This window comes from Marmota marmota, unplaced genomic scaffold, assembly GCF_001458135.2.
Source record: "Marmota marmota marmota unplaced genomic scaffold, marMar, whole genome shotgun sequence".
NCBI classification, from domain to species: Eukaryota; Metazoa; Chordata; class Mammalia; order Rodentia; family Sciuridae; genus Marmota; species Marmota marmota.
In genome coordinates, this window is record NW_025999962.1 from 6,327,803 (window position 1) to 6,354,381 (window position 26,579).

The 26,579-nt window shown below is 49.1% G+C and overlaps 2 protein-coding genes, 1 long non-coding RNA gene and 1 other non-coding gene across 8 annotated transcripts in view; 3 read left to right on the plus strand and 1 right to left on the minus strand.

Moving 5' to 3' along the window:
• Rangap1 (Ran GTPase activating protein 1) overlaps positions 1–16,315 on the plus strand; it is a 29,658-nt gene extending 13,343 nt beyond the window's left edge. For all 5 annotated transcript variants that reach the window (XM_015501872.2, XM_048803091.1, XM_048803090.1 and 2 more), the window contains exons 5-16: positions 2,098–2,277; positions 6,826–6,960; positions 7,962–8,120; positions 9,183–9,296; positions 9,828–9,927; positions 10,010–10,094; positions 11,089–11,275; positions 11,927–12,046; positions 13,371–13,473; positions 14,704–14,792; positions 15,021–15,142; positions 15,369–16,315. In XM_015501872.2, the coding sequence (XP_015357358.1) occupies positions 2,098–2,277; positions 6,826–6,960; positions 7,962–8,120; positions 9,183–9,296; positions 9,828–9,927; positions 10,010–10,094; positions 11,089–11,275; positions 11,927–12,046; positions 13,371–13,473; positions 14,704–14,792; positions 15,021–15,142; positions 15,369–15,438 (1,464 nt within the window). In that variant the 3' untranslated portion in view covers positions 15,439–16,315. The remainder of the gene's footprint in view (positions 1–2,097; positions 2,278–6,825; positions 6,961–7,961; positions 8,121–9,182; positions 9,297–9,827; positions 9,928–10,009; positions 10,095–11,088; positions 11,276–11,926; positions 12,047–13,370; positions 13,474–14,703; positions 14,793–15,020; positions 15,143–15,368) is intronic.
• On the minus strand, positions 7,274–22,895 carry LOC125616818. Its single transcript, XR_007347583.1, has 4 exons — positions 22,375–22,895; positions 21,334–21,337; positions 16,360–16,366; positions 7,274–7,284 (listed from the first exon to the last, which is right to left on the minus strand). It is a non-coding gene; the product is annotated as an uncharacterized LOC125616818 (long non-coding RNA).
• LOC125616832 lies at positions 20,091–20,218 on the plus strand. Its single transcript, XR_007347606.1, has one exon. It is a non-coding gene; the product is annotated as a small nucleolar RNA SNORA11 (small nucleolar RNA).
• A 1,114-nt stretch (positions 22,896–24,009) lies between the features above and the next one.
• Chadl (chondroadherin like) overlaps positions 24,010–26,579 on the plus strand; it is a 5,372-nt gene continuing 2,802 nt past the window's right edge. The window contains exons 1-3 of the mRNA XM_048802979.1: positions 24,010–24,193; positions 25,602–25,779; positions 26,229–26,576. Coding sequence (XP_048658936.1) covers positions 24,186–24,193; positions 25,602–25,779; positions 26,229–26,576 — 534 coding nt within the window. The 5' untranslated portion in view covers positions 24,010–24,185. The remainder of the gene's footprint in view (positions 24,194–25,601; positions 25,780–26,228; positions 26,577–26,579) is intronic.

Here is a 26,579-nt window from a genome sequence, read left to right on the forward strand (position 1 = left end):
TCTGCCCTATGTCCTGACCAGAAGTGCAGTGATGAGGACAGGTGGTATAGGGGATGGAGCCAAAGGATGGGGGTTCATATTGGAGGAAGTGGAACTGAGAACAGGTGTCTTGGGGTTTCTCCCCTCACTGTGGTCTTATCTCCTCCCTGACATCCTTTCCTGGCACCACCTCCCTGCACCCTGGGTCCTGCTCCCTCGTGACCTCAGTCCGCACACAGTCTACTGTGGTTGCTCCATTGTTTTCTGGCCCCTCCCTTTCTCATTCCACTGCTTTTGGTTCTTGTCATGGGTGGCTTCCCTCTGCTTCCTGTTCCTGGGGCTCAAAATGACTAGGGTCACATTCCCAGACTGAGTGTGCACATGTGTATGTTGAAGGGGCATCACACACAACAGAAGGCTTGCCTGGGCACCTGGGAGGGGGCCTGTCCTCCTGGCACAGAGCTGGTCTGTAGCAGCAGGCCTTCGAGGCACAGGTGTGGGGCCGTGGTTGGCATGTGCACCCTGCTCCTCCTTGGGTCTTCATTCCTCTGGCCAGCACTGGTGTTCCTTACTAGGGCTGGAGGGATCTGGACAGAGGAATGAAGACCCAAGGAGGAGCAGGGTGCACGTGCCAACCACAGCATCACCCTTCCTTCCATAGGGCGCTTCAATCTAGCAGACAACTGGGGTCATCCAGGGTGATAGGTGCTCTAATGGGCCCTGGGGTTGGGGGGAGGCATTGATGAGGCCCTTAGAGAGCTGGTGGAGTTTGTGCCCAGTCTTGAAGGATGAACAAGACCAGGTGAGGCCAGGTTTCAGAATAAGGTTAAATGAACTCGTGGGTGGTTGATTTTAGGGTAAAGTAAACTTCCCTGTGGCATCCTTGCTCCTGGACTCTCCCTGTGCCATTCTTGGTTTTCTGTAATTTTAGCATTAATTTACTTTAGCATGAGGAGATAGTTTTATTTCCACATTCCCTATTACGGCAACGAATCTTTTTTTTTTTTTTTTTTTAATATTTTTTTAGTTGTCAATGGACCTTTATTTATATGCAGTGCCTCACACATGCTAGGCAGGCGCTCTACCACTGAGCTACAGCCCCAGCCCATGGCAACAAATCTTTAGATGAGGGTTAAGAGAACTTGGGGCCAGGGAATGGCAGATGCAGTGAGGAGGAATGGACGCAGAGTAAGCAGTTGTGGCCGCCTGAGGGCTGGAGGTTAGCTGGGGCTCATAACCTGGGACCAGGCCTGCTGAGGGCAGGATGGCCAGAAAACATCCTGCTTTGTTGAGTGGTAGCAGGACAGAAGAAATGCCTGTGCTTATGGCTTGGGTGAAGACAGACTGTCCCCTCCCACATTCCTGCCACCGTGAGCCATCTGCCCAGTCCCATTTCTGTCTACTGTCTCTGGCAGTCTCCCCTCTGACCATTTCTCCTGGGGTTGGCGAGGCTGTAGTTACCCCAGCCTGGAAGTTTCTCAGGAGAACTCAGCATCTTCCTGCCAAGTCTGCTCATGTCACCTCCATGTGCCCAGACACTCCCAGAAATCCCAGAGGAATTTGTGGGACCTGTCTCCGTCCTCCTGCACATCTGGGAAACCCCCAGCTTCAGTAGGTTCTCCTCCCTCTGGGTGTAGACCTGGCTTTCCTTCTCTGCTTCCTGCCACACTGGCTGCCATGAATGTTACCTGCATCTCTGCCTCACACTCCCAGGGGGCACACAGCCTGCAGCCACCCCCTGCCTGTCTCCCCAGGTTTGGGTGATATGTTTCCTCTGTCCGGCAGCCTCTTCTCAGGCTTAATGTCACAGGCTTCAAGGTTCTTACCTTCTTGACCCTGTGCTTGCCTCCAGGGCTGCAGCCTACTGCTCTGTGCTCTTGTGTCTCTGCTCCTATTTTGACTCTGCCTGGAATCCTCTTAGGTTGACTGGTTAACTTTCATTCAGACTTGAGGTCAGATGCCACCTCCTACAGGGAGCCTTCCCAGACTTCCACACACATACCCCATTCATTGGTTTTCAGGAGCCCTCAACAGGGTGTCCAGTGTGGGATCATACCAAGGAAACCTGTGTACCTAGTAGGTGTCTGAGAGACTGACTTAAGCTTCCTCTGTGCCCAGATCTCACTAGGGGAGGGACTCATCACTGCTGGGGCCCAGCTGGTAGAGCTAGATCTAAGTGACAACGCATTCGGGCCCGATGGTGTGCGTGGCTTTGAGGCCCTGCTCAAGAGCCCAGCCTGCTTCACCCTGCATGAACTCAAGCTCAACAACTGTGGCATGGGCATCGGTGGTGGCAAGGTAAGTATGGCAGCCCTGTGTACTCCCTCCTGCGTCCACATCTAAGCATGTGCCCTAGCCGTGGCCACCTTCTGTGATGGTCACCCTTCACTTTTCTCGTCAAAGGAGGAAGTTCTCAAAGGCAGCAGCCTGCAGCTAGTGGGGAGAAAGTCTGGGAGGATAAGGTTGCCAAGCAACCATCCTAAGTTCTCATGTTGGCTTGGTAACGTGGAGGTGGTATTGCTGCATAACCTGCTTTGAACTGCTGGCTCTGCAGGCTCTGCAAAGTGCAGGGTTGGGGCATCCCTGCAACTCCCATCACTCAGAACTCCAGCAGATCCACGGAGAGGAAGGAGCCCAGAAAGAGAAATGTGCTGCTCTGGGAGCACAGTCATCTCTATTCTTGGACATAATCTTGCTGTACTTGGCCTGCCAGCAAGTCAGGCTGGTTGGTGTGGAAAGCAGCTCCTTTGCTTCCCAGAATATGCACCAAGGAGGCCAGCCCTCCTTATTCCCTTCTTGGTCCTTTTGGGCTCCTTTAGACTGAGAGTTGAGACAGAGACCAGTCCTTACCCCCCACTTAGGCACATCCTGATCAAAGGGAGAAAGGGGCTCCGGCATAGGAAACTAACAGGCATTGGAGACATCTTCGTGAAATTGTGTACATGGATTACAGTGAAAGGTATATGGTGCCTTCCCCATTTTCCCACAAGAGTAAGTAGACTTGTGCCTGAAGGAGTGGAGCACGTGGCTGGTGTGGGAGGGATGTGGAATTTGAACCTTTGTCCACAAGGCTCCTTTCAGAGCACTAAAGGGAACCTGGGCACAGTGTCCTAGGCTGAGAAAGAAGAGTGGCTGCCCCCACAGAGGGTGCTCTCTGCCCCATAGGAGGGAAGGGGGGAACATACTCTGGGCACTCCCCCAAATCAGGATGCAATAGGCTGTTCATTTTTTTTTTTTTTTAATCTTTATTTTGTTTGTTTATTTTTATGCGGTGCTGAGGATTGAACCCAGTGCCTCACATGTGCAAGGCGGGCACCCTGCCACTGAACTCCAGCCCCAGCCCCTTGTTCGTGGGTTTTTTTTGTGTTTTTTTTTTTCAGTATTTTAAAAAATATTTTTTAGTTATTAATGGACCTTTATTTTTCTTTATTTTTTATTTATTTGTATGTGGTGCTGAGAATCAAACCCAGTGCGTCACACATGCTAGGCAAGCGCATTACCACTGAGCCCCAGCCCCAGCCCCCTGTTCGTGTTTTTAAGACACCATTACAATCTGTATCCACACAGAACACAAGTAGAGCCCAACCTGGAGGGAGTGGGGTGTGGAGAGCCAGCAACACTAGTGTTCTTGCACCTTACCCTGCCACGTAGCAGTGCCAGGAGATGGGTCCATGAGCCCCTCCAGCTGGCCAGTGGTTGTATGGCCTTCCCATACTTGAGTGGGTGGGGTGGGATGATATGGGGAAGCAGAGTTTCCCAGGGCCAGGAAGCCACCTTGACTGACCAGCTCAGCTCTGGAACTTGACTGTGCAGTAGTCCTCCCTTATTCACAGGAAATACATTCCAAGATACCCAGTGGGTGCCTGAAGTCATGGGTGGTTCTTAATCCTATAGATACTGAGGCCCTATACATAAATTTATAAATTAGGCACAGTAAAAGGTTAAAAATAGAATTATGATATACTCTAATGTTATATGAGGCTGGATGTGGTGGTGCACACTTACAGTGACTTGAAAGGCTGAGACAGGAGGATCACAAGTTCAAGGCTTGCCTAGCAAGACACCCTGCTAAATAAGTAAATAAGAGCTGGGGTGTATCTCGGTGGTAAAGTACCGCAGACTTCAATCCCAGTAAAAATAAAAAGTATGTGAAGCGCTGGAAGTATGACTTAATGGTAGAGCATTTGCCTAATGTTTGTGAGGTTAGGGGAGGGTCCAGTCCCAGCACTGAAAGTGGGAGAAAAAAGTGAGTATCAGTTCTCACAAAATATGTACCATAGATCTTAGCAATTAAGATACCATAGATCTTAAGCAATTAACAAATCTTAATTTAAGATTTGTTTTCCATCCTTAAGAGCTCTTACTTAGCTGGGTGTGGTGGTGGCACGCGCCTGTAATCCCAGCAGCCAGGAGGCTGGGACAGAAGGATTGTGAATTCAAAGCCAGCCTCAGTAATTTAGCAAGGGCCTAAGCATCTATATTTCTATATAAAAAAGGGCTAGGGATATGGCTCGGTGGCTAAGCACCCCTGGGTTTAACCCCTAGTACCAAAAAAACAAAACAAAAAACCACTCATGAAGGGAGCAGCTTATAGCTTCTCTTTGGCATATCCAAATTGCCATTGCTTCTCTTGTATTTTTGAGCCAAAATTTAAGTAAAATAAAGGTTATTTGAACACAAACATTGTGATACAGTCACAGCTGATAACCAGGTGATTACCAAATGCTAGGTAGTTCATGGGCAGGGGCACTTGCTTTGTGGACTCTGGACAAAGGGATGAGTCATTTGCCAGACACAAGTGAGGTTTCATCACACTATTCAGAATATATGTAATTTTAAACTTGTGAGTCGTTTATTTCTAGGTTTGTTTTTTTTTTGTTTTGTTTTAATTCTGGGTACCATGGATTGAACCCACAGGGACTTAACTGCTGAGCCACATCTCCAGCCCTTATTATTATTTTTTAAATATTTATTTTTTTTAAAAGGAGTTGGACACAACACCTTTATTTTACTTAATTATTTTTTATGTGGTGCTGAGGATCAAACCAGGGCCTTGCCCCCATGCTAGGCAAGGTCTCTACTGCTGAGCCACAACCCCAGTCCCTCCAGCCCTTATTTTTTAATTTTTAATTTTGTGACAGGATCTCATCAAGTTGCTTAGGATCTCGCTGCATTGCTGAGGCTGGCTTTGAGCTTGTGCTTCTTCTGCCTCCGCCTTCCAAGGTGCTGGGATTATAGGTGGGAGCCATTGCACCTGGCTTAGAATATATTTTGGACTGCAGTTGACTGTGGATAACTGAGACTATGAACAAGGGGGACTCCGTAGCTCTCTGCTCTCTCCCTCACCACTGATTTAATAAGGCTCTGAGTCCTGGCCTTGCCATTCTGCACCTCCTGTGAGCTACAGCCCTTCAGTCGTTCCTTCCAGGTGATAGGTATCAAGTGTGGCCCAGGTGCAGTAGCTGCCAGTCACAGATGTACTGGCCTTAGCCAGGTCATCTTCCCATCTGAGTCTTAGCTTCCTCATTTGTCAAGTGAGGCTCTTGCTACTTGCTTCCAGGCAGTTGTGAGGTTTGAAGAAGTGACTGCAAAAGTTCCTGGCAGGGCTCAGGACCTGGCAGGTGCTCCGTGGTATTCTCTGCTGTCTGCAGCACTTGTGGATCTTGCTACATTAACAGTGGGCTCTGAATCCCAGTGACCAATCAGCATCTTTAAACGCTTTGCCGATTAGAGTAACCAGGTTAGAAGCTACCTTCTGGTTGCACATCAAGGACAGGGTAGGCTGGGTTTTTAGGTTTGTGCCCCCAGCAGATGATAAAGACTGCTGTGTCCACTTGGCCTTGGCACAGGCTTGTGTCAGATGGAGTGGCTGGATTAGGGCAGCTCCCTCAGGCACCTTGTAGTCTAGAAGAGAAACTGCAAGGTTTGGGTTCTTGTCTACAGTCTGCCACACATATAGTTATCATAAGAAAATTTTTGAGCTGGGTGGTAGCATATGCCTCTAGTCCTAGCTATTTGGGAGCCAGAGGCAGGATCAACACTTGAGCTGAGTAGATCAAGGCCACTTTGGCCTAGTGGCAGACATCTGTAATCCCAGCCACACAAGAGGCTGAGGCAGGAGGATCACAAATTTGGCCAGCCTCAGCAACTTAGTGAGATCTTGTGTCAGAATAAAAACAAAGGGGCCAAGGTGTGGCTCAGCGGTGTGAGATGCTGGGTTCCATCCTCAGCACCACATAAAAATAAATAAATAAAGTAAAGGTATTGTGTTCATCTACAACTAAAAAATATATATAAAAAATAAAAAGGGGGCTTGGGTTGTGGCTCAGTGGTAGAGTGTTTGCCTTGCAGGTGTAAGGCCCTGGGTTCGATTCTCAGCATCATATAAAAATAATAAAAATAAAAAGGACTGCCGATATAATCAGTGATAAAGCACTCCTGGGTACATATCGAAAGAAGAGGCCTCTGTCCCTCTCTGAGCCATTGATTCTTCAACTGGAAAGTGGGAGTCACAGTAGTGGCACCCAGCAGAGGGTTTGTCGCAATTCAGTGAGCTAACTGGAATCCCTTACCCACATGCTCTTAAAGTCCATCCACTATGAAGGTCTTTCCCTTCCTTTAGCAGGTCCCAGTCTCTATGAAGCTAAGTCCCATAGGTTGGTGTGACACAAAACAAGAAATATTAAAGCTCGTTGTAAACAGGTATGCGACCTGTGATAGTGGTGCATTAGCTGTTCCAAGTCCCCTGATTCACTACTGGCAGGGGGTGGAACATAGAAAAGCAGTTCAGAGGCAGCTAGGAGAAGGGTCTCCTGCCATGGCCTGTATCCCTTCCCTTTCCAACAGATCCTGGCAGGGGCTCTGACTGAGTGTCACCGGAAATCCAGTGCCCAGGGCAAGCCACTGGCCCTGAAGGTCTTCGTGGCTGGCAGAAACCGTTTGGAGAATGATGGAGCCACTGCTTTGGCAGAAGCTTTTGGGGTGAGTCATTTCCATTCTGCCCCACCAGGCATGAAGGCCAACTAGGTAGGGGACTTAACAGTCCTGGTGTGAATCCCAGGGCTGGTCCCCAGCTTACCCTGGGGTGAGTTGCTTACCCTCTCTGAGCCTGTTAGCTTGTCCTGTGATGGACCAGAATTCCTGTAGTCTTTGTCCAGAAAGATTATAGTGAGTTAGCAGCTGCTCCCTTGAGTGCTGTTTGAGAAGACTGTGAGCCTTTGGATAGGGAGAGTTGCTCTGCTCTACCTGAGTGCTACCTGCTAGCACAGCATCAGTGCCAGGGCAGATGAGCACATCAGACTTGTGCTGAGACAGGGAGATGGACAGAAGCAGCCCAGGGGCTAGGTACCACACGCAGTACTATTGGGTAACCTTGTGCCCTGGGTTATCCTTGAGACCTTGTTGGTGAGCTGCATGAGGACTGTCCTGCCCTGCCTTGTGCATAAGTAGGATCTTTAGGCTCTATTCTTCTCTGTTCCTAATTTAAATGCTTTATAGGCCAATGGTATGCTAGCAGCATCCCTCATTCTGTGCCTCAGAGTGACCTGTCTGCTGAGCTGCTTAAAGAATCTTTTAATAGCCTCAGTGAGAGTAGTCATTGCAGAGACCTGCTCTGTCTCACTGAACCCCTAGCTACATGGTCCTCATAGTGCAGAGGACACCAGACTAAGAAGTCTATACTCTGGTTCCAGGCTTCCCTCTTCAGAGCTATGTGACCCTGGTAGTTGCTTAGCTTCTCTGATCTCTAGTCTTTTCTATCTGGTAGAGATCCTAATCCCAGATGGATCCTCCTTGGGATTATAGAGAGGATCACATGCAGTCATGTCCAAAAATATGCTTTTGCTATCTGTGTCCCCAAAACCTATAGACAAATCCCTGCTCAGTATTGGTGGCCTCTCCCTGTGTGCTGTGTGCTGCTTTTGTGTCTGCCAGATGTCACTGACATGGGCCCACCTTTCCTCTCTTTCCTTTTGCCCTTGCAGATCATTGGAACTCTGGAGGAAGTGCACATGCCACAGAATGGGATCAACCACCCTGGTGTCACAGCCTTGGCCCAGGCCTTCTCCATCAACCCCCTGCTGCGGGTCATCAACCTCAATGACAACACCTTCACTGAGAAGGGTGCAGTGGCCATGGCTGAGGTGAGGTGGGCATGTTGGGGCAGATTGGGCTAGGTAGATAGGGTCCTGCTGCTACCTTTGCTTCACTGACAAGGACCTCCACCTCCCTGCTTCCACAGTGTGTGCCCCACATTCTTGTGCACTTGTCCAAATAGGTCACACATCATGAAGGGACCTTGTCCTTCTTAGGCAGCTCTGAGTGTTCTTGTTGCCTGTATCTTGAGCAGCCTCCATGCCACCCCCAGCAATTGGTGCTCTTTTTATTCTCAGGCCACACAGGAAAGGGCTGCTCCGGTCCCATCTGTTTCCTCATTGATTCATTTACTATTTATTGAGGCCCTCTTCAGTGTCCAGTTTGTACCAGATGCAGGCTATGCAGGATCCCACCTTCACAGAGACAAATTCAAAGAGAAAAGTCACTGATGAGGGCTCTGCAGAGCTCCAGGCACAATAGCTGCCTGGGTACCATAGCTTTGGGTTGGGCTACAGAGGCTGCTAGGCCTGTTGATGTGGGTGTAGCAGAGGCGAGCACAGGTGTCAGTGTCCAGGGTCAGACTTGGAGTAGGCTTCCTGGAAGAGCTTGCATTTTGGCTAAGTTTTTCAGGACAGCTGAACTTTTTCTGGACAAAGAGGTCTTTCAGGCTTAGGGACCAACAGAATGTGGAAGGTCCAGAGACTGGGGAGGGAGCCTTGCTTGATTGGTCCTGGTTTGAAATGACTAGGATTCAAGGGTGTGGAAGGGATGAAGAAGGGGAAGAGAGGCAGCAAGACTGTGTGGCCTCACTAACTCCATGAGACTCTCCTGTAAGCGAAATGGAGCCATGGAAGGTTCTAGGCAGTGGCTGATTAGATGAATGGTTCGGGAAATCTGGCTCTAACATGGGGAATGTGGTGGCAGAGACTTAGCCAGGGGCCTGAAGGCCAAAAAGAGGTGACCGAAGAAGAGCTGATGTAGAAGAGGCCAAACCCAGACACAGAGAGGCCAGTGTACCATGACTGATGTTGGGTATGACATTGTTAGGCTTGCAGTGGACCTGGTTGAGGCCTATACCCTCACCATGAGCCCTCGCTTTCTCCTTATAGACCCTGAAGGCCTTGAGGCAGGTGGAAGTGATCAATTTCGGGGACTGCCTCGTGCGCTCCAAGGGGGCCGTTGCCATCGCAGACGCCGTCCGTGGGGGCCTGCCCAAACTGAAGGTACCTCTGATCTTCCCTCCGGGCTCAGGTTTCCTCACACTCAGGAGCCCTGCCCATGAAGGGTAGGGGTCTGGGCTGAAAGCAGATGTGCCGGGGCCATAACCCAGCTCCTCCACTCATGTGATTTTGTGCAAGTCTCTTTATCTTTCCAAGACACAATTTCTTCATTTAAAATAATGGGAGGAAGGGGCTGGGGATTTGGCTCAAGCGGTAGCGCGCTCACCTGGCATGCGTGCGGCCCAGGTTCGATCTTCAGCACCACATACAAACAAAGATGTTGTGTCCGCCGAAAACTAAAAAATAAATATTAAAAAAAAAAAATGGGAGGAAGGGAGTAATGTGCATCATTCTAATATAATTTACGTAAGTATGTTTAGTATTTGGTACTTCATTAGGTACATGGCATTTTATTGTATTTATTTTTCTCACCTGCCTTTCCCTCTTGTGAGGAAAGTGAAGTTTGAGGACAAATAGCACCTGGTCTTCTGGCTCAGATTTCTGCCTGTCCCCATCCTCTCCTCTTACTCTTAGGACCTGAACCTGTCATTCTGTGAGATCAAGAGAGATGCTGCCCTGGCTGTTGCTGAAGCCGTGGCAGACAAGGCTGAGCTGGAGAAACTGGACCTCAATGGTAGTCAGGGTGGGACAGCCTCAGCACAGTCCTGTGGGACTGGGCCTGGCACCATCTTGACCTTCCTGTCTTCCATGAGCAGGAAACGCCCTAGGAGAAGAGGGCTGCGAGCAGCTGCAGGAGGTGCTGGAGGGCTTCAACATGGCCAAGGTGCTGGCGTCCCTCAGGTAGGGAACTGTATGGGTGGTCGCGGAGGTCAGACATAAGGCTATTCCTTCAATTTTTTCCACTTATATTCATCCAAAATTTGTTCCTTGGGCCTCTGTTATGTGTTAGGCCCTGTGCTAGACACTAGAGAAAAAAGAATGAGAGGTTAAAGTTTCTTTCCTGTAGAAATAAGGCAGAATGTCCAAGCCGTCATGTGTTTAGCAGAGGGACATACGGGGTTGGGTTGAGCGAGGCCCCCTGTGGAGTGGCAAGTCTCCAAAGGGCTGATGTTAGATCAGATCTTGGTGTAGCAGGAGCAGCAAGTATGGAGGGTGGGAGGCAGGTCCCCTTGCAGGAACGGGCTCAGTGTTATTCTAAGGGCCTAACTAGAGGGTGATAGATAGGTATAAGAGTGAGGATTCCAAGCCCATGTGGCAAGGGTGGGCAGCGAGGCAGCTGCTTCTCCTGCTGGATTACAGTTGGTTTGTGCCCTTGCCACCCTGCCCTTTCTACCTCTCTCCTCTCCCAATGGGTCTTGCTCATGTGTCCCTCAGTTAGATACCCTCAAGCCTGGGCCCAGGCTGCTGCTGGAAACTGAGCACTCAGCAGTTGGCTGAACCTCTAGAGGCTGGTGGTCCAGGAGAACTGGAATGCTTTCCCTAGGGTCAAGGAACTCCCTTATCTCCCCTTCCCCCACACCTGAAGCTTCCTGTGGTCAGCAAGAAGTAAATGTCACTGTCCTGAGCATCTCAGCCTAGAAAGGTTCTGCCAAGCCCTGTGACAGTTTTCTTACTTTTCTTTGCCTCTGAGTGGGATGGAGGCCTTTGAGATAGAGACAAGATCTGATTCTGTGTCCATGGCACGGGCTTACAAGGGTGATGCTCTGCCCTGAGATCGCGTGGGTCTCTTGCCCTCCCCAGGCTCTGTTGTGTCTTGGGCTTACAGAGCCAGGCCTCTGAGCCAGTGTGGTCCACTGGGCAGGGAGGATCTGCTTTAGCCAGTTCCCCTCTGCAGTGATGATGAAGGTGAGGATGATGAGGATGAGGATGAGGAGGAAGGAGAAGAGGAAGAGGAGGAAGAAGAGGAGGAGGAAGAAGAAGAAGAGGAGGAGGAAGAAGAAGAAGAAGAGGAGGAAGAGCCCCAGCAGCAAGGGGAGGAGTCAACCACACCCTCAAGAAAAATTCTGGACCCCAACAGTGGGGTAAGTGCCTTGTCATTTGCTAGGATCAGAGTTTAAAAACAGAGTGAAAAGTGAGGCATATTATAGAAACCCTGATGTTTTCCTTTTTTCATCTCCCAGTGGATTATTCTAGTGACTGTTAGGGACAGCCCTCTGTTTTGGAGATTGTGGCTAGGATCATGACACATACTTGGCATTCCTTGTTTGGCTGTGATGGCACTGGGCCCCCATTCATTGTGTTCTCTCATAGGTGTGTAGGACCAGGACTGTCCACATTCCCGCTCAGCTGGGCTTCTTCCTGGGTTCTGGAAGCAGTCAGATGGCGAGGCGCTTCTCGGGTGTCAGTGTCCTTTGGGCAGCACTGGCCTAAGCTAGACTGTAGTTCCTAGAAGGATCACTTTGGCCCCTGTGTGCCTCTCTCTTGAGTCATGTCTGGGGCCTTGCACATCTTGGTAGAGATTTTCTTGTAGTGTTAGGAAGGTGCCTTGTTCTCTCCCCCAAAGGTTTCAGGACCAGGAGAGGGGAACTGCGCGGAGTAGGAGGAATAAGTCTGAACTCAGTCCTTGACTGGCTGGAGTGAGGAGTGGGTGTTTTGGGAGTGGGAATGGGCACAGCTGGGTTGAGGAATCTGGGGTTTGGAATCTATAAACCCCCCTGCCACCCTTTTCTCAGGAGCCAGCTCCTGTGCTGTCCTCCCCGCCTCCTGCAGATGTCTCCACCTTTCTGGCATTCCCTTCTCCAGAAAAGCTGCTGCGCCTTGGACCCAAGAGTTCTCTGCTGATAGCCCAGCAGGTAAGAGCACTTCCTGACTGCACGTGCCTGGGCCCTGAGGTTGTCAAAGGGAAGGGACACATAGAACTTCAGGGAGGGGAAGGATGTTCTCAACTGGGGGTCTGGCCTGCCACTGTTTTGTTTCAGTGTGAACACATGCATGTGAGTGTTTCTGCTGTATCTGGTACCCTTCAGTGGATGCAGATGTCCGCATCCCACTGGGAACACACTTTTGGCCTGCAGTAAGGGTGGCCTGCATACCCCAGCAATGACTATAGAGTTAGGGGATTTTCTCAAGACTCTTGCATATGTGTGCCTATTCAGTTACTTCTAGAAGAGTGCTCCCCCCAGGAAGCCTCTGTATATGAGGTCCCCTCTCTCTGGAGTTTAGCTACACAGAGGACACTTGCTTCCACTATATGATTCATGAAGCTTCCTGGGATCTGCAGTCCACCTGCCCCAGGACTCCTTGGCAGATCAGGTGCATGTTGCAGGGAGGCGACCCTTGCTCCAGCCTCACTTGGTTGGTTGGTTCATTGGTTCATTCAGAGATGATTGTCAAGCACCTGTTTCCTGCTTGGCACTCGACTTGGACATGATTTTATTGATCTTTTGAACTTGTCACTTTTTTCCTCCCCTAGACTGGCCTCAAACTCCTAGGCTTTTTCTTTCATAATGAATGAAATTATATAAACCTTTTTGTGTCCTAACATTCTCATTTCACACCATTCTGCGTTTTCCTGTCAGAACTCTTTTCGTGCCCTTCCAGTGTGTAGACCTGACACTTAAAAGCAATTTCTGGACATTTATATATTTTTTTCATTTTTCCCCATTGTCATTGAAATTGAAGCAAATTTCCATGCATGTTCTGCATTTGGGATGATTTTTTCAGGCTAGATGACAAGAGGACTGACCACTGGGTCCTGAGGATAATGATTTTGTTTTTGTTTTTGTTTTTTAATGGTATTAGGGATGGAGCCCAGTACCTCTTGTGTGCTAGGCAAGCTTTCTACCACTGAGCTACACTCTGCAGCCCTTTGGGTTTTGTATTTGAGACAACTTCTTACCAAATTGCTAAGACTGGCCGCCCGAAACTTGCAGCCCTCCTGTCTTAGCCTCCTGAGTAGCTGGGGTGTTTTTTTTAGGCATATGCCGTCGAGCCTGACTGGGGTTAATAGAATTTTTGTGTTTATTCATCTGTTCAGTCACCCCACAGCTGCATGCGTTTCGTGGCCTATGCACATATTGCCAAGGCCTTGTCTGACCAGCAGCAGAACCCAGGCATCTCCACATGCACCAGAGCCCCGGGCCCATATGACCAACTCTTTGTTTCTTGTGACCTCAGACGGATACATCTGACCCAGAGAAAGTGGTCTCTGCCTTCCTGAAGGTGTCCTCTGTGTTCAAGGATGAAGCCACAGTGAGGACAGCAGTGCAGGATGCAGTAGGTAACGCAGGCTGGGTGGTTTCCTATTTTTTATTGTGAGAAAGGATGTTACTAAGGTGCTCAGGCTGGCCTCCAACTTATGATTCTCCTGTGTCAGCCTCTCACATCACTGGGATTACAGGTGTGTGCCACCATGCCCACCTTGCTTTCCTGTATTTTGGAGCTGGGGAAACTGCGGCCCTTCCCAGAGCCATATGGCTGTACACAGTTAGAACAGGTAGTCACATCTCCAAGGCCCTGTGGATAAGTTCTGTGAGGGAAGGGCCTTTGTCCCACCTGGGAGCCTCTTTATATGCAGTTTCTGCCCTCTGAAGGTCACCTATGGAGAGGCTTCCTGGGATCTGCAGTCCACCTCCCCCAAGTGCCCCCAACCCATTCTCTCAGTCCCCTCCAGTCTGGTACCTGTCACCTGTAACCTTATTGCCATCTTTTTGATGTGGACCAGATTTGGCTGAGCAGAGAGGAGAAGAAGGGCCCTGCAGAAGAGCTCAGCTCATGGCAAAGGAGAGAAAGGAATAGGAGCACGTGTGGCACTTCTTTCCTTGATTGGTGCTGGAAGGCAGGAGCTGATCCTCCCTCAGAAGCAAGGCTGGGGAGGAGGCAGGGTCAGTGGGAATATCCAGGACGCTTCCTCAAGGGTTCACTGTGGGCATTTGTAGGAACAAAAGGCCTGAATTCACTTTCCCATAAAAAAATCTAACAGTTCCTGCAGGTCCCCTTGCCTTGTCAAAATATCTAAAACCTCACCCAGTGGTGCTCTCCCTCACTAAATCTCTGCCCCCACCATATCTAGTATCCATGTCCTGTGATCTCTCCTCATATCTACCTCTTGTTTTTTGGGGGGTGAGGAGTGGGGTTTTTGGTTTTGGGGTACTAAGAATTAAACCCAAGGTCCCTGTACCACTGAACTATTCCCCAGCCCTTTTTATTTTGAGATAGGGTCTAATTGCTGAGGCTGGCCTCCAATTTGCAATCCTCCTGCCTCACTGAGATTACAAGGCATGCCTTACCTCACTTGTCTCAGCTGTCTCATGTCCACCTTTTGGTAGGGCAGGGAGGGCTGTTTCCATTCTCCTCTGCTCAACCAAAAAAATCTAGCTCATTTCAAAGAAATGGCAACCAGGTGACAGGTGTCAAACTACAGGGAACTGTGTTCGAGGGGCTCTGAATGTTCTTTGACCCATGCCTAACTCTGTCCTGCATCCTGTGCACTTTACTCCTGCCCCTGTAGATGCCCTCATGAAGAAGGCCTTCAGCTGCTCCTCCTTCAACTCCAATGTCTTCGTTACCAGGCTCCTCGTCCACATGGGTCTGCTCAAGGTGAGGCTGGAAGGAGTGGCGGCCTGGGAGGGAGGAGGCAGGCTGCTGAAGGTGCACTCCCAGCACAGCCTATACTGAAGTCTGGATCTGCTTAAATAGCCTTGGGCTTTAAGAAGGGATCTTAGCTAGGCCTCAGCCACATGGCTATGTCAGCAGAATCTAGGTAGTGGGGATCAAGGGCCCCCAAGTAACTTTGGGGCTCACCTCCCTTTCTGTGTTGCCTTGCAGAGTGAAGATAAGATCAAGGCCATTGGCAACTTATATGGTCCCTTGATGGTGCTGAACCACATGGTGCAGCAGGACTACTTCCCCAAGGCCCTGGCACCCCTGCTTCTGGCATTCATGACCAAGTGAGTGTGACGTTGTTGACATTTTACTTCATCCTGTTCAGGAGGTACCAGGTCTAGGAATCAAGCCCAGCACCTCAGTGTGCAAAAGGCAGAGGGGCAGTCATTGCGAAAACTAGAAAAATTGAGTCTGGCACAAAATGGCCTCCCTAGCTGGGGAGCCCCTGCTGGAGGCTGAGCTCCAGATCCTGACATGTTCAGCCCATTCACTGAATTTTCTTCCCTGCAGGCCCAATGGTGCCCTAGAATCCTGCTCCTTTGCCCGCCACAATCTACTGCAGACGCTCTACAAGGTCTAGACTCAAAGCTGGCCTCGATTTATCCCTCAGCCTGTGCCGGGGACTTGGATGAACTGAGCTGCAGCCTATGCCCCCCACAGACAGGACTCTGACCAGAGGCAGGGAGGGTCTTTGTCTCATGTGTCATGTCAGTCCCTTGAGTATGTGTGTGGTGTGTGTGCTTCCTGTTGGCTGGGGTTTCCGCGTCTCTCTGCTGGACTGATCCTGGTCCACCATGAGGAACTGGCCCTTGGGGCAAGGGGTGCAGGCTGCTTTGCCATTAAACTCACTGCCATCTGAGGGCACTCTGCTGATCTGTGCCTCAGGCCTGAGTCCCTGGTGGCTGTCTCACCTCCTCTGCAGCCTTCCTGCCCACTCCTGGGCTGCACAAAGCCTGGGAAGCTGCTGTCCATGTGCTACCCTCTGCCACAGTTGGGCTGTTTCCTGCGTGGCCTGCATCTGCAGCACTGCCGTCGTCCTATTCATGCCTGCTGTGCTGACTGCTCAGCCAGAGATTGCCAAGAGTGGGGTCGAGTGCTTGTCAGCAGAGGGCAAGGCCCTGGCCCCCATGCCACATGGACCAGAAGAGGAGCCAGGGGCTGGCACCAGACAGTCCAGGAGCAGGAGCTGCCTCAGGCTGTGCTGGCTCTGGTGCCCATTGGGGACTGAGCTGGGCAGGCCCAGACCTGTTCTTAAGCCCAGAGAGAGAGAGTGGCAGATCCCCCTGATGCCTGAGCTGCATCTTGAGGTCAAGGGAGAGATGGGATTGGGCTGAGCAGGAGGTGCCCTCTGACCTCCTTTAGTGGCCACGGGTGCCCACCTTGTGCTTCCTCCTTGTGCTCTGTGTTTGTCTGGGCTGTGCCTGGGAGCTTAAATAAAGTCATGTCTGCCAGCTGCAGAGACCAAGAAGAGTCTTTCCCCTGAAGTGGGACATTCTCTGACCTCTTCCCTCAGGGCCCAGGTGCATCCTCCACTGTCAGGTGTCTTCCTCTGGGCAGTGGTGCCGAGTTGGGCTTTTTTTTTTTTTTTTTCCTTTGGTACTAGAGATTTAACCCAGAGGCACTTAACCACTGAGCCACATCTCCAGTCATGTTTTTAAATTTATTTTATTTTTTTGTAGGTGTAGATGGACACAACACAATGCCTTTATTTTTATGTGGTGCTGAGGATCGAACCCGGGTCCTGCCGGTGCTAGGTGAGCACTCTACCTACCACTGAGCCACAATCCCAGCCCTGTTTTTAAATTTTTATTTATTGAACACAGGCACTCAACCACTGAGCCATGTCCCCTGACTACTTTTTATTTAGAGACAGGGTCTTGCTCTGCTTAGTGCCTCGCTTTTGCCGAGATTGGCCTTGAATTTGCAATCCCCCTGTCTCAGCCTCTCAGACCACTGGGAATACTACAGGCATGTGCCACAATGCCCAGCAGATGGGGCCTGTTTTACCTGTATGCCCGCACCTTGCCCGTTACTCCACTTTTGGTCTCACCTTCTTTAGCTTCTTCGTTGTTCCTTCATTTTTGGACCCAGCTGGGCTACACTGTCCATAGGCCCCCAGCCTTGCTGGCTGTAGTCAAGAGCCACTGGACCTGACTGGCAAGGTCACTTCAGAGATTTGGGCCCAACTGGCAAACCACACAGGATGTCAAGGCCATCTCCCTGTGGTCCTTCACTCCACTGCCACATGTATGAGGATTCCCCAGCAGACCTTCCTTACCTCCTACCTTCACAGCAGACCTCGTGGGAGCCTGCGTTCCCCTACAGGGGGCTTCCAAGAAAAGTTCCTCTCAAGGTTTCTTAGGCAGCGTTCCCTTTGGCTATCTCTTGGACAGCTTGTTGCTGGGAGGGAGGAGGCAGGCAGCTGACCAGAACAACTCAGGAGAAGTCTAGTTTCAGAGGTCTCATTGCTCTTTCTCTGAGCCACAGGAAGACAGAACTTGAAGGGCATGTTGGAGGAAAGTTGCTCAGCTTTGGTGGCTATGAAGTAGGAGGGGGGATCCAGGGGTAAAGTATATGTGATATACGTAGGCTAACATCCCGCATGACCCACTTCTCCAGCCATGTACCAACTGCCTACTTAATACTTAGTGGATTAATGATTTGAAGGGATTACTAAGTGGACTAATCCACTGATGAGGTTAGACCTCTCATAATCTGATCATTTCACCTGCATTAATAGGACCTTTCGAGGACACCTCATATCCAAACCATTAACAGGATAGTAGAGTTGCTGCCAGGGCCCTGATAATATCTGCCCCCGCCCTGAGCTTTGACTTCTTACTGGCTCCTGTTCTGAGCTCTAGAGCCATAGGCACTTCCCTTTTGAAATTCCCAGTTTGGTTAGGACACCAAGCCCTCAGTATAGGGACAGTAGGCAGTGGGGTGAGGAAAACAGTCTTGCTGTTCAAATTGGCCAAGATTCTCTGGCCTGGCTCTGACTGCTAGGTGGCATGGGCTAACCTCCCTAGGGCAATGTACCTACAGAGCTTCAGTTCAGACTATAACCAAAGATCTCATTTCACTCAGGACAAGCCATCAGTACCTGACTCCTAGAGCCTTCTCAGGAAGAATGCTGCTTGCTCTGAAGTGGAGGATTCTGACTTCCCTGGCCCCACATGACCAGTTCTAGGTGGAGAGAATAGCCTGGGTCTGTAATTTGCTTACTGTGGTCTCCTTTGGGATTTCCTCCAGACCATGATCCTGGGCCTGAAAGATCCTAACTGCCTAAGCCTGGGCAGCCTGGGACCATCCTTATGAAGGGTCTGCTGTGTACTCCTTACAGGAGACTCATCCCATAGACACAGGAGTAACAGCTACTCCAATTATTTTTTTTATGTGGATTTTTTTAACACCTCTATTTATTTTTATGTGGTGCTGAGGATCGAAGACAGTGCCTCACGAGATGTGCAAGGCAAGCGCTCTACCACTGAGACACAACCCCAGCCCCCAATGATGATTTTTTGAATGACCTACTGGGAATGGAACCCAGGGCGTCACACGTGCTCGCCTACACAGGCCCAGTCACCAAAGTCTAAAGCTTAGACCAGAAACCTGCCAGGAAACATGGTTAAGGGGGCTCTTAGTAGCACTTTTCCTATAGCAGGAACCTAGAAACTACTCATGGGCCAACATCAGAAAAATGTAAATGAGTGTAAAGCCACACAATGCAATGTTGTACAACAGTAAAGATGCACTAACTGCAGCCACCGGCACGGTATGAATAGTCAATAGCGATGTTGAGAAAAGAAAATAGTGTGATACCAATGGTTCAAAAACTAACAGCAGGGCTGGGGCTCAGAGGTAGAGGCTCGCCTAGCCTGTGTGAGGCACTGGGTTTGATTTTTCAGCACCACATAAAAATAAATAAAGGTGTTGTGTCCAACTACAACTTAAAATAGTAACAACATAGCTGGGTGTGGTGACACACACCTGTAATCCCAGTGGCTCAGGAGCCGGAGGCAGGAGGATCCTGAGTTCAAAGCCAGCCTCAGCAACAGCAAGGTGCTAAGCAACTCTGTGAGACCCTGTGTGTAAATAAAATACAAAATAGGGCCGGGAATGTGGCTCGGTAGTTGAGTGCCGCTGAGTTCAATCCCCAATATTAAAAAAAAAAAGAAAGAAAAATAGGGCCAGACATACGGTTCAGTGGTTGAGTGCCCCTGCATTCAATCCCCGGTACCTGCCCCCAAGGGGAAAAACAAAAAAGTAAACCCAGGGTGGTGGCACAAGCCTGTATCCCAGCAACTCACGAGGGTAAATCAGGAGAATTGTCAAGTTTGAGGCCAGCCTCAGCAATTTAGTAAGGCCCTACACAACTTAGCAAGAATCTGTCTCAAGATATAACAAGGGTCTGGGGTTGTGGCTCAGCGGTAGAGCACTCACCTAGCACATGCGGGCCCCTGAATTTGATCCTCAGCAGCACATAAAAATAAAACAAAGGTATTGAAGAAAAGTCTCTCAATAGATATAGAAAAGAGGCATTTGACAAAATTCAGCACCCTTTCATGAGAAAACAACACTGAGTGTAGAAGGAAATTAACATAAATATGAAAAAAAAACTTTTCCTCTAACAGCGTAAAGATGTCCACTCTCACCACTTCCTTTGAACGTAGTATAGAATTGGAAAGCCTAGCCAGAGCAAGGTTTAAGCAAGAAAAATAAAATCTATCCAAATCAGAAGGAAGATTTAAAATTGTCTGTTTGCATATGACATGATCCATATATACAGAAAATCCTAGAGACACCATACAAAAAGCTGTTGGAAGGTGTGAGTGGTGACACATGCCTATAATCCCAGCTACTTGGAGGGCTGAGGCAGAATTGCAGACTCAAGGCCTGAACAACTTAAGTTATTGAGACCCAAGTTGAAGGCCAGCCTCAGCAACTTAATGAGGCCCTAAGCAACTTAAAAAATAAAAAGGGCTGGGGATGTACCCCAATGACTAAACACTTTTTTGGGGGAAGGTACCAGGGATTGAACTCAGGGGTGCTCAACAAGAGCTATACCCTCAGCCCTATTTTTGTATTTTATTTAGATCCTCCTGTCTCAGCCTCCCGAGCAACTGGGATTACAGGCATGTGCCACTGTGCCTGGTGATAAAGCACTTCTCTATCATGTGCCAGACCCTGGGTTCAATACGCACTACTGTTAAAAAAATTTTAAAAAATTGTGGGGTGTGCTCAGAGCAGGGGGCCTGAAGAATGCTTCTCTGTTTACAACACACCCAACAGGAATATGGGGTTATTGTGACAAGGGGCACAAAAATTGTGGTTTCCCTATGAACAAATGCCCTACATGTGTACCCTCCATGTGACTTTCAGACAGGACCAGTGAGACCATTTATTTATTTATTTTTTAAAGATAGAGAGAGAGGGAGGTAGGGAGGGAGAGAGAGAGAGAATTTTTAATATTTATTTTTTTTAGTTATTGGCGGACACACATCTTTGTTTGTATGTGGTGCTGAGGATCGAACGAACCCAGGCCGCACGCATGCCAGGCGAGCATGCTACCACTTGAGCCACATCCCCAGCCCCCACCGACCCTTTAGAGCCTGTCCAGTCCATGCATTGGTTGGCCTTGGGTGGTCCTAGAAATAAAGACTTTGAGCCTCTCAAAAAAAAAAAAAAAAAGAAAGAAAATTACAAAAGCAACTTTTTTTGGTACCAGGGATTGAACTCAGAAGAGCTTAACCACTTAGCCACATCCCCAACTCCTTTTATTTTGAAACAGGATCTTGCTAAATTGCTTCAGGTCTCACTAAATTTCCAAGACTGGCCTTAAACTTGTCCTCCTGCCTCAGCCTCCTGAGTTGCTGGGATTACAGGCATGTGCCACCATGCCCAGCTTTTACCAAATTTTTTTTTTTTTTTTTTTTAGAGAAAGAATTTTTCAATATTTATTTTTAGTTTTTAGTTTTCGGCGAACACATCTTTGTTTGTATGTGGTGCTGAGATCAAACCGGAGCCGCACACATGCCAGGCGAGCACACTACCACTTGAGCCACATCCCCAGCCCCTTACCAAAATTTTTTAAAAATAATAAATATAGGGCTGGGGCTCAGTGATAGAGCACTTTCCTAGCATGTGTGAGGCACTGGATTTGATCCTCAACACATGTATAAATAAATGAATAAAATAAATGTCCATCAACATCTAAAATTTTTTTTAAATCAAAAAGCAAAGGAGAATTATTGAACTATTAGGAGACAGTGTAGGCTAATATGTTTAAGGCCTTGGGATGAACAAATTTAACTGTATTTAACCTTTTTTTTTTTTTTTTTTGGTACCAGGGATTGAACTCAGGGACACTCAACCGCTGAGCCACATCCCCAGCCCTGTTTTATTTTTTATTTAGAGACAGGGTCTCACTGGTTGCTTAGGGCCTCATTTTTGCCGAGGCTGGCTTTGAATTCACGATCCTCCTGCCTCAGCCTTCCAAGGCACTGGGATTACAGGTGTGCACCATCATGCCAGCTGTATTTAACCTCTTGTTTGCCATTATTGTGGTATATTCACACTGTGGATTCTGTGCAGCAATGAGAATAGGTTTATATTTATCAAATGACATCATTAAAGGAGTAAAAAGGTAAGTCAGAGGGAAAATATATAATTTTATATATAAAATTCATATGTAGGGCTGGGGTTGTAGCTTAGTGATAGAGTACTTGCCTTGCATGTGTGAGGCCCTGGGGTTTGATCCTCAGCACCATATAAAAATAAATAAATAAAAATAAAGATATTATGTTCATCTACAACTAAAAAATTATTTAAAAAGAAAAACAAAAAATACAAAATTCATATGCAGAATACAGTTTCTACAAATAAAGGCAATTCAATAGAAAAATGAACAAAAGTTTTAAAAAGACACTTTGCACAGATAATGGGAAAACATGTTTGATTTCATTAGTCTTCAGAGAAATGCACATTTAAACCACAATGAGATGCCATCCTCTCACTAGAATGGCTCACATTTGCCAGACAATACCAAGTGTTGGTGAGGACGTAGGGAGCTCTCATACACTGCTGGAGAATGTGCAAATTAGTACAACATTGAGAAACTGGTAATATCCATTGAAGCTGAAAATATGCATATCGTATCCACTTCTAGGCATATCTCAACAGAAATGGCCATGTACTTTCACTAAAGGACCACAAACATGCTGAGCAGCACTTTTCAAAATGGTTAGCCTAAATGATGCCCGTTGACAGTGGAATGGAAATGACTTGTCTAGTGAGATAGGAAGAAATCAGAAACGGAGAGGTCTGCCAGAGCAGACACTGTGAGATTTGCTAGTTTGTGATGATGATGAAAGACAGACCAACCTCCAGTTCAGCTGCATTTTCCTACCAGCAGCCATCATACTAGAGTACACCACTTTACTGCCACTTTACTGCAGAGTGTTCTCTTCTGTCCCAGCATATATATTTTTTATCGTTTTTTTTTTTTTAAGTGGACACAACACTGTTATTTAGTATTTGTTACGTGGTGCTGGGGATCGAACCCACTGCCTCACACATGCTAGGTAAGCATCCTACCACTGAGTCCCAGCCCCAGGCACTGTTGTGGTGTGTTTATGAGATGGAATGCTGGCATGCTATATAGAAAATGAAAACAGGAAAATAAAACTATGGCTAGAGATATGAATGAATGTCACAAAGATACTATGAACCAGGCTTGGTGGCTCACAGTTGTAATCCCAGTGACTCAAAAGGCTGAGGCAGGAGGATTGTCAGTTTAAGGCCAGCCTGGGTAAAATAAAATGGGTTGGGGATTGGGGATGTAACTCAGTGGTAGTGGTAGAGTGCTCTTAGATTCAATCCCCAAATCCCCAGTACCAAAAACAAAACAATTGAGTAAAAATATTTAGGTGTAAAAGAATACACACTAGCCAAGCATGTTGCCACACACCTGTAATCCCAGTGACCTGGGGCTGAGGCTGGATAATCTCAAATTCAAGGACAGCCTGGGTAATTTAGGCAGAACTTGTTAAAAGAACTGGGGATATATGTAGCTCAGTGGTAAGCACCCCTGGGTTTAATCCCCAGTACCAAAAACAGAAAAGAGACAGAGGAAAAAAAAAAAAAAGCAGCACACACTACAGTCTCACTGATGATGAATTTGTTGAGTTACAGTATGTTCAAGACTCAGGTTTTAAAAAAAAAAAACTAAGCAAACTGATAAATTATACAATTGCATCAGAAACATGGGTCTGAAAAATCATAGGATACATAAATATTTGCTATAGTCTAGGTGTATTATTTCATTTTTAAAATGTACATATGGGCTGGGGATGTGGTTCAAGCGGTAGCGCGCTCTCCTGGCATGCGTGCGGCCCGGGTTCAATCCTCAGCACCACATACAAACAAAGATGTTGTGTCTGCCGAAAACTAAAAAATAAATATTAAAATTCTCTCTCTCTCTCCCCCTGCCCCCCTTAAAAAAAAAGAAAGAAAATGTATGTGTGTATGGATATATATATATATATGTATACATATATATATATAGTGTATTAAAAATAAATAAAAATAAAATGTACATGTACCTGCAAATATATGTATTTGGATATACTTTGTCACATTTTTTTGTAACAGCAAAAATGTTGGCAGGAATAAAAATGTCTAAGATGAATGGATAAGTGAATTTGAGACTTTTATACAATGGAATACTATACAGCAGTCAAGATGAGTGGGCATGTCTCATCAACTTGAACAACTCCCAATAATCTGATGTTAAGTGAAAAAATAAATTTGCAGAATATTGTATATACAATATCAATATAAGCATATAAGCACAAACAGAAAGGAAGGGGTTAATCACTCTTGAGCACCAACTATGCACCAGGGGGCCTACCTCAGTTAGCCCCTACAGCAACCCTATAAACTAGTTAATAGTATTAGGTGTTTTTCAGAGGTCAGGAAACTGAGGTTCAGTGGGGTCCCACAGAGCCCAGAAGCAAGCCTAAAGCTGCTGACCCCATAGGCTGGCTCCTCATAGCCCGCCCCTCTCAGGCAGCCCAAGGACCCAGACCTGGGCTTGCTCTGGGCAAGAGGCCCTGTAACTCCAACCTCTGCTCCCACCCCTGCCCACAGCCTGGGGAAGCCCCAGCTGGGCTGGATTGCCGACAATGCCTCCCATTCAGCCCTGTCACTGCCGCCAGGCCTGCAGGCCAAGGAGGGGGTTCCTGCCAACATCCAGCCAGGGACAGGACTGTTGCTGGCCTTCCCCTTGTGCTGAGCCTCCGGTCTGGGCTGGCAGCTTGAGGCGGAATGGAGGGGTGAGTTTTTGGGCCCCCAGGGTGCAAGGCAGCCTTAGATCGGCTGAGTGGTTGCAGGAAAGTCCCCACTCTTCTCTGGGCCTCTGAGAGTCTGGCAGGCAGGGCCTCTGGGACGTTCCTGGGCCTGAGATTCAACAAGGGTTTCCCAGAGTTGGGTCCTGAGTAACAGTGGAGGGAACGCGGCTGCTCTGGTGCTCCTGGGGCTTGGTCCCTCCGCTGGGAGCAGTCCTGAGCCCTCCACCCTCTGCTGAAGGCCCCTCCCTGAGCCATAGCCTTTGCCACAAGCTCTGGAGAAGACCAGCAGCTCCAAGACAGGGCGGACCCTGGGACTCAAAGGGGACTAAAACAGTGACAGTGAGCAGAGACTGGGGAGGCCTGAAGGGCAGCAGCCTAGGCATCAGGAGAGGCCATCGGGAAACAAACTGAGAACAGAAAGAAGAGCTGGGCAGAAGCAAAGAGGGGGCTCTGGGCAAAGCCATTCCCGGTATGGCATGGTGGGGGACCACAAGGAGGAGGGCAGGTTTCAGCTGCAGATCAGGAGTCAGGACTTCCACTAAAGACAGTAGGAAGATCTGGGGTGTTTTCAGCTGTGGGTGTCAGGGCCTCAACAGCATTCTGGAAAATTCCCTTTGGTTGCTGGGTGGTGAGTGGAGAAGAGGAGAAGCCAGAAGAGTCACGGTGGCAGCACTCAGAGCTGGGAAGGGGTCTGACGGCGGGTCGACAGAAGCATGGGTGGACAGAAGGATGGATGGACGGATGAATGGGTGGGCAGATGAGCAGGTACATCTTGCCCAGAGCACAATCCACAACTCACACCCTCGTCTCCCTCCCCCTGATCCAATCCTGGTCAGCTGAGGGCTACCAAGGTGAAGGGAGGACAGAGGGAAATAAACAAGACTCCTGAGCTGCCTGCTTGTGTGGCTCTGACCTGCCATACAAGGGCCACCCCAGGATCAGTCTCAGGCCCTACAACGCCTGGTCCTCCAGTCCTGCTGACACTTGAGCTAGGCCTGGGTCCCCTTGGACTGCCAATCTGTCTTCTCAAGATGGGCGTCATTATGCCACTTGCTCCTGAGGAGCTGGCACCATGTCTAAGAATGGGCTGCTCACCACAGCCTGGGGGCATACTGTGACCCCCAGACTCCTCCTCATGTTTGGCCTGTTGTCACTGAGCTTGTGGACAGAGAATCAAAAGGACCCACTGGGTTGACTCTCTGAGCCTTGGTTTCCTCCCATGTAAAACAAAGCCCATAACAGAATCTGCAATGCATGGGGTGAGGAAGAGGCCTAAAGGAGAAAGTCTCTGAGGGGTTCTGGGGCAGAAGCTGCTCAGTGGCTGGGGCTCTGAGATGGACAGTGTTGAGGACTCCACCCCTGTGGACAGCCACTCTCCCCCTGCTTCTCCCAGGCCCCAGAGCTCCACCCATGTCCCCTTGTTGCTGCCGCTGCTTCTGCTGCTGCCACTGGGTCCAGCATGGCAAATAGCTGCCCAACGCTGCCCACAGACCTGCATCTGTGACAATTCCAGGCTGCATGTTGCCTGCCGGCACCAGAACCTTACTGAAGTTCCAAATACCATTCCTGAGGTCAGCAGGGCAGGAAATGGGCACAGGGTGGTTAGTGGGGCAGTGGAAGGAGCCTGGGTTGGGAGAGCTTGGCAAGGTATTTTTCTCGGCACCTCAGTCTTCTGTAAAATGGGAAGACTAGCAACCAGTATCAGGGAGCTAATCTATTTTAAATCCTTACTGTGTGACTACATTAAGTAGGTGGCTCATAGATAAACATCAAATCATTGCCAACCATGTGACAGACCTTGTGGGGGTAGCAAGGTGGGATGTAGTCCCTGCCTTATGGTAAAGAGTGAGTGTCAAGACACTGTGAAAGTGTCACAGTGGGATTATCAGTGGCTGGGGAGGAAGGCTTCCTGGAGGAGGGGTCAGGAAGCAGGATGAAGAGAAACGAGGGGAAGGTAAGGGGAGAGGAGTGTCCCCAGCCCTGCCCCTGTGCAGCTCAGCCTTGCTTCCCTCGCTCCCAGCTGACCCAGAGGCTGGACCTCCAGGGCAACATGCTGAAGGTGATCCCTCCAGCTGCCTTCCAAGCCCTGCCTTACCTCACCCATCTGGACCTGCGGCACTGTCAGGTGGAGCTGGTGGCCGAGGGCGCCTTCCGAGGACTGGGCCGCCTGCTCCTCCTCAACCTGGGCTCCAACCGCCTGAGCTCGCTGCCCCAGGAGGCGCTGGACGGGCTGGGCTCGCTGAGGCGGCTGGAGCTGGAGCGGAACATGCTGGAGGAGCTGCGGCCTGGGACCTTCGGGGCCCTGGGCGCGCTGGCCACGCTGAACCTGGCCCACAACGCCCTGGTCTACCTGCCCGCCATGGCCTTCCAG